Source organism: Buceros rhinoceros, unplaced genomic scaffold, assembly GCF_000710305.1.
Source record: "Buceros rhinoceros silvestris isolate BGI_N320 unplaced genomic scaffold, ASM71030v1 scaffold35655, whole genome shotgun sequence".
NCBI lineage: Eukaryota > Metazoa > Chordata > Aves > Bucerotiformes > Bucerotidae > Buceros > Buceros rhinoceros.
This window is the reverse complement of record NW_010411910.1, coordinates 36,041-47,435: the sequence shown is the minus strand read 5'-3', so window position 1 is coordinate 47,435 and position 11,395 is coordinate 36,041. Positions and strand designations below refer to the sequence as shown.

The 11,395-nt window shown below is 45.6% G+C and overlaps 2 protein-coding genes across 5 annotated transcripts in view; one reads left to right on the top strand and one right to left on the bottom strand.

Moving 5' to 3' along the window:
- The window catches only part of NCF2 (neutrophil cytosolic factor 2), a 10,504-nt gene extending 8,652 nt beyond the window's left edge, over positions 1 to 1,852 (top strand). The window contains exon 15 of the mRNA XM_010136167.1: positions 1,755 to 1,852. Within this exon, the coding sequence (XP_010134469.1) occupies positions 1,755 to 1,852 (98 nt within the window). The remainder of the gene's footprint in view (positions 1 to 1,754) is intronic.
- Positions 1,853 to 4,520: 2,668 nt separating this feature from the next.
- The window catches only part of SMG7 (SMG7 nonsense mediated mRNA decay factor), a 29,120-nt gene continuing 22,245 nt past the window's right edge, over positions 4,521 to 11,395 (bottom strand). For 2 of the 4 annotated variants that reach the window (XM_010136166.1, XM_010136163.1), the window contains exons 17-22: positions 9,864 to 10,013; positions 7,656 to 7,736; positions 7,184 to 7,343; positions 5,617 to 5,787; positions 5,365 to 5,516; positions 4,521 to 4,867 (exon numbers count right to left, since the gene is read on the bottom strand). In XM_010136166.1, coding sequence (XP_010134468.1) covers positions 4,754 to 4,867; positions 5,365 to 5,516; positions 5,617 to 5,787; positions 7,184 to 7,343; positions 7,656 to 7,736; positions 9,864 to 10,013 — 828 coding nt within the window. In that variant the 3' untranslated portion in view covers positions 4,521 to 4,753. The remainder of the gene's footprint in view (positions 4,868 to 5,364; positions 5,517 to 5,616; positions 5,788 to 7,183; positions 7,344 to 7,655; positions 7,737 to 9,863; positions 10,014 to 11,395) is intronic. The other 2 variants (XM_010136164.1, XM_010136165.1) reach the window with 1 other exon arrangement.

Below are 11,395 nucleotides of genomic sequence, written 5' to 3'. Positions count from 1 at the left end.
TTTCCCTGTCCTCCAAACTGTTTCATGCTAGGGACTTGCAGAGCAATGGCCTGGCTCAAGCAGCCTTCCCCTCCTCTGAGTTTGCTACCTTTAGATAGAAAAGAGGCTGCTCAGACTTCTGCTGCAGGCACTGAGAAAGACACGAGCAGTTAGGAACAAGCCTTCCAGAGATGGCATGAGATGCCAGGTGGAAGGCTGAGGAAAGGACACCCCAAGGACACTTATGAGAGCTGATTTCCTTTGCATCGCTAAGAGCTGCAGTCACCGAGCTTCCAGATTCATGGGGCAAGTTTGCTCTAACTCCATGGCAGACAAAAAGACCCATAACCCGGCCTCCTGAGGTGGTTTCTAGCCTCTTCTGTACACGCTCCAGATGAAGGACAGGGGTTTCTGATCACCAGCCAGCGCTCTGGAGCCACAGGACAAGCAGGACCTAAAGTCTGGGAGATTGCTTTCCACAAGTGCCTTCCTCCACCACTGCCTTGTGTTGCAGCAGCGGCAGAGCCCCTCCAGCTCTGCCGTGGGCTTCCCACCCCAGGCTCCATGTTACCAACACTTCTTCCAACATGTTTTCATCAAACCCAGTTCTGCTACTGCCTACCCCAAACACTTTCAAGGTGGGAGGGTTTCACTTGAGTTGTGTTTAAGCTTCCTGATCGCAGTTTGTATTTTAAAGGAGGTGCCTCATTTTGGCTGCTGCCCCCTCACTGGGAGAATGCTCGTACTGCCGTTCCTCTCACCTGGCACCTTCTTCGGGATGGTTTCCTTTGGAAGAATATGATCTTCCATCGGCCGCAATTCTCTTCGATATTAGTCTTTAAGTTTCTATGAGAATTGAGGCTTAAATACAGGCTAAATCCCAGCAAGGTCTAGTACACGTTTCTGAGCTGGATCCTTCCAAGCCTGCGCAGAATGCACAGGAGGGAGGACAAAGTCACTGTGCTTCAGCAAGAGCTGCCAGCGAGCCCATAGTGGGTGGAGGGTTACGTACAGGCCCAGTGCTCCTCAGTAGAGCCTCTGAGTGAAATCAAGAGATCAGAAATAGTTCTAAAGGGAAAAAAAAAAGAAAGGACTTTGCTCTGTGGATCTCTATCATTCATCTGTGCTGGCTGGCAGACTCTGGCAGCAGTATACAACCGATCACGGTCCCTCTCCACTACCGCACCAGTGAGAGTTTGCACCCTACAACACTGACGACTTCCCCCACCCCAAAATCCTACTCTCTACTGCTGAGCTAATATTTCCCATTAAAAAGTTGGTTCTCACCTCATTTTGTTTCTCACAGCAAGAGTTTTGAGAGCTCCTAGGCTTTACTCAACCCAGGGTAGCAGAGGCTTTGGGGTTTGTTTGGGTTGGCTTTTTTTTTTTATAGGGAGGAGGGTTTGGTATGAACATGGAATAGCAGGTGAAAATACACTTTAGTTGGCACCTTGAAGAGGACACATCATGGCCTTACTCTCCACACTCACTTTGTTTTCTGTTCCAGGCAGTTTCTAAGCCCCTTGGTGTCTATTTTGATTTACTTTGGCAGTGCATTCTTTCTTACCTTACAGCCTTGCTCTCCACCTCACTCCTCTCAGCTCCTTCTGCCACCTTGCTCCTCTACCAGGCTTTAGCTCAGCTAAAAAGGTTTATCAGCAGAAAATCTTACAATGGTGATCTCAGGCCTGTCTGTAGCATGTGGAGGTTATTATGCTCATGTATGCTCATGTATCCCTAAGGTGACAAAAACCAGTGTCGATTTTACCTTCCAGTGAATGAAGACTGGTTAGAAGGCCAGTGCCATGGGAATACAGGCATCTTCCCATCCGCCTTCGTTCAGAAGTCTAACACTAAAAGCCCAGAGATGTGATTTCAGAAGAGCTTAAAGTCATGAACGTGGAAAGAAATAAAGAAATTCAACTGTTGCAATTAAGAAGTTTCCGTATTAGCTACTGCATCTGAAAATGAACTTTAAATATTATTGCTACTTGTATTAAAAACTCTAATTATCTTCCTGTTAGAACAATCAGTCCTAAAACTTGTGATTGCCACCTGCCCTATCCTCACCAAAGCTTTCATGCAGACACGCCAGCAGCTGGGAAAACCCAAGAGAGGGTGGATTTACATTTACATCCCTGCCAAAAGATCCGGAGGAGGAACTGGCCTTCAGGAAGCTGGACCAGGAAAGGCTGACCGGCATTTGCTTCCCTGAAACATCACTGCAACCTCACCCCACTCCGGCTGACAATTCACTTCAAAACCATGGTGACTTTAAACCCCCCATTGTCTCAATAACCTAAATATCCTATTTATTTTTAAAGGAGCTTATCCTGAAGAGCTGCACTTGTCATTTCAAAACCAGAACATCTCTGTAGTTTTCTTTGTTTAAAAACTGGCTGCAAACAGCCAGCGCCCTGATCTGTTGGCAGGTCAACAGCAGAAGAGTCTGTGTCCTCCAGCTCCACTGCCAGTGCTCTGCTGGGTTCAGTCTGCAACTGAAGAAGAGCTTTGCAAGCTACTCCCATCCCAGATTTTTGGTTCAGTACGTCAAATGCATTGCACACAGGCACACAAACCCACAGTCAAACTATCTGCACTGAACCCAAGCCAGAATCTCTGCAATTTATTCAACAGGAAGAAAAAAAAAAAAATCAACCAACTTCAAACCTTCTTCTGACTTCTCCAGAAATATAACATGTTTTAGAAAGCCTGCAGCCAGGTTATACAAGAAATAAATGCTACACACAGTCCTGGATGGAGAGAACATGGTTTAATTAAAGGCAAAGCTGATTTCAGCAGCTGCAGTTCTTGCACAGACAGACAAAAAAAAAAAACCACAAAAAAGCTTACGACACAAACCAGTTTGTCGGGGCCCCTTCCCTCGCTCACCCAGGTGTTGGAGGGCAGGAAGGGAGTCCCAGATGAGAACCAGACGTGCTCCTGAGGCCAGATGCTCATGCACAAGTGGAACGGTGCAGCCAGGACCCTGGCACTGCCAGGGGTGTGATGGCAAACCTGGTTAGCTCATCTAGGGGGCAAGAGTCCGTGACGGTTCAGACACTGGAATGTCACAGCTGCCTGGGTGCACAGCTCAAGACATAAACCAGGAGCGCCGGGGGGAAGCACAGAGGGGTTTGAGTCGTGCTACTGCCGGGTGGGAACATCATTTGTTGGACTTTTTAAAGAAAACACAGCTTTGAGATGCAACAAAAGTGATGTTGCTAAGGTGAGGGAGCTGCTCACACCCCCAGAGGGGTCTCGTGTCTCCTCCGTCTTCCCTTTTTGTATTATTTGGGGCTGTCCAGACTCCAGTGTCACTTCAGCTCCTGTATGTGCTTTGCTCTGCAGCTGACTTCCAGCTCAGCGATCCTGAATCATCACACAAACCTCTACTGCTAAACACAGTAAATGGACATTGAGATTGTTTCCGTAACTTCCCTGGGAAACTTAACAAAAAATGCTGTCCTTTTCCATAACGAAGCTTCCAGTCTTCCTTCCCCCTAATAAATAGCAAATAAAACATTGTCTTTTTCCCTTCTGCACCTTTTCAGCTATGGACAGCACTACGCTTTCTTCTGTGTGCACATTACACGACACGTGTCCACGGGTGCCTTGAATTTCTTTCTGGAACAGAAAGTTTGGGGCTGCAGCTGGGGGTGGGGAAGGGGGACGGGTTTCTCAGAGCTTGATGCGTGCCCGTGGGCGAGTGTACCCTCTGCTCTGGTCTGTCCAGGCTGACTGTTGGCTTTACCCAGCCCTGCTGGACCCCTGATTATTTTCTGTGAGTTGTTGCATGTTGATGATGAAAATACTAGTGTCCAGCAAAAATGGGGAGATGGAGAAAGAAAAAAAAAAGAAAAATCACTGAAAGCTTTCTACCTACCTATTAAAATGAGTCGGGCTGTGAAAGCACAGACTAGCCTGCCCGTCGTAGGGCGAGCCACTATGCTACAGTAAAATGTACAGGAATCAAACATTAATTTAAAACCCCCAAAACAGTTAACTTGCTTGTCCAGCCAAGTGCCACAATGCCCCACGTCACCCATGACAGCTCAAACACCTACTGAGAGGAAGGCATTTCACGCTGGAGTCTCTAACCCACCCATGGGCCAGCCAAAGCCTCTGGGTGAACGGTGAAGCGGTGTCAAGTGCCAGACTCTCCTTCATGAAACCCTTTGCTAGCCCAGGAGACAGAGCCTCAACTTGCCCCCAACCACCTCTGACTAGAGCAGCAACTGGGGCTTTCATTGCTACACGCTGACTATGAAGCACGTCTGTGTACGGAAGAATTCAGTGTGATCCTACAACTGAGATAGTAATAAAGATGTTTAGGAGTAATTTCAACTACATTCTCAGTCAGCAAAGCAATCATTAATGGATTCCTATTTTATCTCCCCCAAAGAGAGGAAAAGGATTGAGAAGTTCTCATTGGCTTCTCCCATCTGCCCCTCATTCTCAGCTTTTACTTCCCATGTGGGGACATGCACAATGGAGAAGGTGAGAGGCGGTGATATCAGGTCACTGAGTGAGACAAACGGCAGTTCCCCTCTCCCTCCAGAGGGCCCAGGGATGGGAGAGTTCCTGATGTTGTTTTCTTGCACTGCAGATGTTTTTGTGCACACTCAGCAGGTCGGTGGAGCACTTATGCCCTCCTGACAGCAAGGAACAGAAGAGAGGGCTGCCACCTGCACAGGACCGTGTGGGCCAGTCCTGCAAACCCAACATGCCATGGTTTATGGAGCCATCATCTGCAAGGGTTGCCACCTCTGTCTCAATGTGGTGGATTCATGGTGCCTTGTCCGCGTTGTTGCTTCTGCTTCTGCTGCATTAACAGCTGCTCCAGGGCTGAGGGTCCAGGGTGCATCATTGAACTGGACCAGATGGACTAAAAACAAACAGCCAACACTAGCACCTCCTTGCGTGAGACAGCCCCCCTCTCACAGATGAGAAAGCAGAGACAGTTTTCTATTCTCTTTATCACTCATACTTGGCTTATCATGAAAGTTACCCAGACTTCAAAGAATGCCTTCTAAAGAGAGGCAGCCTGGAAGAAGCTTCTCCTCCAAATCCCCATTACCATAAAAAAACATCCCATATTAACAATTAAGTTTAGACTCGTCAAGGCCAACGTTATAATTTACTCCAGTTCTGCCAGCCTGGTCTTGTTCTGTAAAATATTCTAGAACAGCAAGAACTGGAAGACTCTGACATCTTCCAGCACTGGTCACACCTTCAACATCACCTGCATAAGTGAACCTGCAGGAAAACCCTTCAGCTTCTGCTACTGAACTCTGATGCTTGCAATAGGCTAATGCCCATCACCGGACTTTCTGGCCCCACAGACAAGCACCCATTTCTGAGCACGGTTTCAGCCAAACATACCTTCAGGCTCTCCATAAGCACAGCTGACGAGTCCTCAACAGCAGGAGGACCTTGGGCTGCCCAGGTGCCACTGGGAGTGCTGGACTGGTGCCAGCTGCTCTCCGAAGATGACGATGTTGCTGGGAGGTAATCCAGACCAAACCCTCCCATTGCTAAAACAGAGAGAAAGACAAGTTCAGAGAAACGTAGCAAAACCACCACAAAGCCAATGCCATCAGCTGGCTTCACACAAGCCCAGAACCCAGCACGTGCCTGGCTTATCTGTCTTCCAGCGGTCTGCAACTCTCCTGTCCCTGTTGTCTGAAGTCCCAATAGGTCCGAAGTTGGAGAAGGGAACGGAATTGTGGTTATGGGTTGGAGGGGAGCTTGGCAAGCTGCTGGGGTTGGAAGAGTGAGGAGACTGGCTGGCTGGTGTTGAATGGTCTAGTGATTACAAGGCAAGAGGAAAAAGGTCAACAGAAAGAGCAGGACCCACCCAGTTTTCAAATTCTTAGTGCTGCTGCAAATGCTGCCCATTTATCTCCAATGCTGATGAAGGTCAGTTTTTATTCCCTCTGTGATACCAGCATAATGCAAATTCCAAAGTTCTGAGTGAACGTTTTTGTGCGTAGACAACTTTTTTGTGTGTGTTCAACACATACATGTGCTTACCAGAAACATCAAAACCCAGGAACCCTTAAGAGGGCTGGCTAGCCAAAGCGAGTTTTCCCCATGTTTCTTGAAGAACTTTGCTCAAACTAAAAGAAAACATCTGTCTCCAAGCTTGACAAACCAATTAAAAATATCCAAAACATGACATTAGACCTTGAGGAGTTAGCAAGTTTACAACTCCCAAGTCTGTGAGTGTTTGAAACTCACTTAAGACTCATTAAGGCAATTCAGACCAGAACCCAACAATTAAGCAAAAGAGGAGAGAGGGCATGGAAAAGCCAATCTGCAGGCAGGAAAGAACACTGCTTGAAGACAACACCGTATACCAGGAGGCTATGTGGTTTTGAATGAAGAGATGAAGGGAGAGAAAGGTTGAAACATCATGAGCCATAAATCCTTCTAGAATAAAAGCACTTCGCAGCTCCTTCCATTTCACCTACAACTGTTGTTCCTGCTTGGTTGCAAAAGTCTCATCCAGTTGCAGGTGGTATTTAAAATCCACTCATTTCTTAGATATGACTAACTCCTCCACCTCACCCTCTTCTGGGTTTTTAGTGACAATAAAATAATGATGTAATAGTCATGTTTTATGCCTTTAAGGTCATCACTAAAGATCAACGGTAAAAAAAAAAAAAAAAAGTCCTATTTTCCTCCACACTCTTCAGTCACACGTTTCCCACCCTCTTCTGGGTTTTTAGTGACAATAAAATAATGATGTAATAGTCATGTTTTATGCCTTTAAGGTCATCACTAAAGATCAACGGTAAAAAAAAAAAAAAAAGTCCTATTTTCCTCCACACTCTTCAGTCACACGTTTCCTTTCTCTTTCAAATATATACATTACAAAACCCAGTTCTTCCTGCTTTTTGCAGAGAAGCAACACTGAAAGGTTTGAGGTAAAGCCCTACTCCCAAATGCTTTTCAGGAATCTAAGTTAAAGAGATCTCACAATATCTTTTATCCTGCCCAACTACTTTAATTAAAATCCCAGTTCTCACACTATTATTTACAGAATCCCCTCATGTTTCAGAGGATATATAAAGAAAAACAAATGAAAATTTGTCAAGCAGTTGTGTTTTTTTTAAAATTCCAGTTGCATTTAACTTGCAGTAGATTAACTCAAATCCACTTGAATCACTAGACACAAGACTGACCATACCAGGATTACCTGAGCTGGCTGGAAGGGATGGAGACCATGGAGTCCCTTCAAAGAGAGAATATAGTGAAGTCTCCTGATGGGCAACTGAAGGGGTGACTTCGGGTTTTGTGCTGGTATTCATGTTTTTCCCATACACCTCATTGAACATGCTGTTATTGGGATATCTTTCCTGCAAAAAAGTTTAGTATTGGATTTATTTCAAACACTGAGACTGTAGGGTGGAAACAAGAACAGGAGCAAAGGGCCCGTGAACTCAGCCAGATTCAAGAGCACGTCTGCGGGACGATAGCCAGGGTGAATTTGGGAAGGCAGCTGATAAAGGCAAAGATAATCTCGCTGATACGGACTGAAATTAGGCACCCGTACAGGTTGCTTTCAGGTTTTCCATTGAACTAAAACATTTCCCCAGATTTCTGCCACATTTCCTAGTTTAACCACAAGCTCAAAGAGCAAAGGGCTGCAGACTCTGTTCCTCACTTACCTGATTAAGAGAAAAGCCACTAAGGGACAGGAAAGACGATGACTGGGACATCAATTCTGATGGTTTTTCTAGCAGGGACTTCTTCAGAAACCAAAAAGGGAAAAAGAGCTGTTAGTGTTCAGTGCAGTGAGCAGGAGGAGAGTGCACTACCAGAACTGCCAAGGTGGCTTGGGTCACATTTAAAACATTCCTTGTATTTTAATTCCAGGACCCTGGAGGACAGGAGGACAAATGCAGAAAATCAGTAGCTTCCCTACTAGCTGTAATTAATATCTAAAAATCATCAATCATGACTGCTGAGAGTCTCAGGCAAACCCTGCTGCCAGAACAGCTTTCCAGATTTAAGTGTAATACTCCGGTACATCTAGAGAGGAGATTCTTGCCAAAACCCCTCTATGGTTGCACAAAATCCCGTACAGATGAGACTGGATCCTCCCCAGAGATCAGCGGACTCCTTCAAACAGGATTAGACTTTTGTGTGTTGCTACTGGCAGAATGTTTTTCAGTTTTGAGAGTATCCCTGCTGTACAGACATTCTTAGATAGCGAGTGCTGTGATTTTTTTAAATTGGGTTAAACAGCCCAAGTTTCATTTAGTGCCCTCGTTTCCATTATAAATGTCTGTGGAGAGGAAGAAAAAGAAAAAAAACGACCCCGGTGTTTACAACAGCAGTTCCAAAACTCTCTGGGGTTCCATGTTAAGATATTACGGACCAGGACCTTGTCTGTTATCTGCGCCGCCGCTCATATACAGCTGTTACTTCCAGTATAGTATTTCTCAGCTTTCTCTTCAGTTCTTACTATGATTGAACAGTGAAAAATAGTGTCTCTGAAACGAGCTTATTTAGGGAAGAAATAGGATCAGTTATCATTGATACAGAAACAAAAGGAAAACTATAAAGCTTGGCTTGAGGACAACAAACCACCAAACTTAGGACTGGGATCACCAAACCACAAAATTAGTGAAGCTGTAAAACTGTGTGTGATCCAAAATGAAAGGTGTAGTCTTGTTCCAAACAAAAGCCTTCTTGATTCACACCAGCTCAGCATGTCAGATGGCTTTAAATTTATTGTTCAAAGCACAAAAACCTGAACTAGTGTCCCCCTCTCTTTTTCATGGTCTCAGTATCTGGAATATCTTCGCTTTTATCCTGTAAACCTAAGACAAACAGCCTCATTTTTCTGGCAAGCAGCTCCTAACTGGTTAGATTTTCAAAGTGACAACTTATTACTTTGAAAGCACATTTTAAAAGACAGACAAAATTCACATTCTGCATATCCACGCAGATTGCACAGAAATTCCTTCCATTTATCAGCAGAGAGCAACAATAGGAGCTTCAAAGGAAGCTGCTAAAGCAGCAGCTATTCGTTTCTGAGCACAGTTATCTAATGAGACAGAAATGGGTGTCTGTTTTGCTACTGGCTCCTTGGGATGGCATGTGAAATAATTGAGAAATAGATTTAATCAGAGATTTTCAGTAGAGTGAGAAGTAACCCTTCTTCATTACTGCTACTAATCTGAAATAGTCGTATTTAATGAACATGCCTGGAGCCATACTAGAAAGGCATGCGGCATGTTCAGAGATGACTTACAAATTGAGCAGCTCTAAGACCCTCCAACCTAGTGAACCAGGAAGGTTTTAATACATAAATGCAGAAAAAGAATAGCTCTCAGTCTGTCAAAACCAACTGTATTTCTATGGGAGATACCAATTACTTAGCCAGTCGCTTGCGATTTTCTTCTAAAGCCATCTTGCTCTTTTGCAATCTCTTCTGCTCTTGCTGCTTCCCCCTACCTTTATTGAATTCTTATATGCAGATTATAATAAGCCACTCTCGTTCTAACGATTCCCCACAGCTGAATCTATGCTCCCCCCTGCCCTAACTACTAAGCCCATACAACTGCAGAAGAGCGAGTGCATTAAATGATGCATCACCATCTCTCCTATGGACAGTGTTTACAAAAACCCCCACTGTTACTCTGATTTCTGAACAAATTCGCAGGCCTGGATTTGGCCCAAGAGCTGAAGGCTCTTGGGCCTGCAGCTGGTCTGAGTTCTGCCATGAGGGTTAGCAAAAGGGTGAGACAAGGAAGTGGACAGGAGGGAGGGGGAGGGGGGAGAAAAGAATTTCATATTTATTATAATTTCACAGAAGAGAGAGATGCCAGTTAAGAGTGAGAAGCAGCAGTATTACATCAAATACATACAAAGAGGCTTCGTCCAGGAAGAGAGGCGAGAGGCCCCAGCAGAGCAGGGTAAAGATCGGGAGGATTAGAGAAAATCAGCTCTTCCTCCTCCTCCAAGGCAGCCAGACTCTTTAACAGGTCCGGAGGAAGCAGAGGGGAGCTCTTGGGGTCCTAGTGACAGAAATGAGCACAGTGAGACAACAGAAGGCAGAAAGAAGAACAGCAAGAGACAGCGAGGAGAGGCTATGCCACAGCAGGACCAGAGAAAGCAGCCAGAGAGGCAGAGGGCAGCATGCAGAAGCATGGGGTGAGACAGAAATGCAGCAGAAGCGCATCAAGGCACAAAGAGAAAACTTAACCAGCCATGTGTCCTACTGCATACTGGGAGAAGGGCAGCGAGTTTCAGTAAGTGGAGCATGTGCTTCCCATTGCATCCATGCCAAATACTGAACCTGTTTTCACAGTCAAGGACAAGGAACACGAAGTCTTACAAGGATTCTTCTATAGCTGACCTCCAAGTCATTTAAGTTTCACGTAAAATTCCATTTGCATCTTCTTCCCTCCTCTGTTTGTGAAGTTTAAACCCCATGAGACTTATTTCCACTGCTAATGGCTGCTATGCCAATGTGCAGCTGGCCAGACCCCCGGGCCAAACCACCCTGCAAAGTGCTGCTCAAACTTGACATCTTGACTTTTGTTAGGGATGCTTAACACAAGCATCACAGGCACAGCTTCTGCCTGTACCACACCATGCTGGCACCAAGGCACCGTTTCCATTTTAGGGAGTCTTTGACTCCGTCTCTGCCCAAACACCACAAGCTGACATCAGAGTCAAGGCAGACTCCTGTGTATTGTCTGGCTTCTCTCTCTGAAGGATAAGCCCAGTGATCTCAGGTGACCTTCTGAAAATCCGGAGTGCTTGTACAGAGTGCAACTGACCAAACGCTTAAAGCAGCCCCTGTTTAAGTTTCTTTATTAACATCAACAAAACCAATCACAGACAACTCCAGGACTTTAATAACAAAGACTGCAGGTTTTATAAACAGCAACATGAAGCACAACTGTGGAACAGCACAGTATTCCAATAGTCCAACCGTGACCTGAGGTTGTCCAGCTCCCTCCCTCCGTGGTGAGATTTGCCAGGAAACAAACAACCCAAGGCTGCTCCTACCAGCCTCGATTTCCAGCCTCAACCTGACTATTGCAGCCTCAGCCTTTCACCACACTTGAGACACTAAATGGGTGTCAAGAGCTTATCTAAAGGGTAATAATGCAGCTGCAAATTATTTGGATGGCTTTCGAGGTTTCCATCAGTTGCCAGGTAAGAATTTTCCACAAAACTATCAGCTGCCATGTTTCTTGACCTGACAGACACAGGGCAGAGGATCTATGTCTCACCTACACTGAGCAAGACTTCAGCCTACTTGAAACCAAATCTTCAGCCAGATCCCACACACAGCCAGCTAAATTCGTCACTGTTTGCTGGAATCCCACTCACTGATACCCAGCTCCCTACTAAATAAGCTTATGTTGACCTACTTGGGGCCACAGGG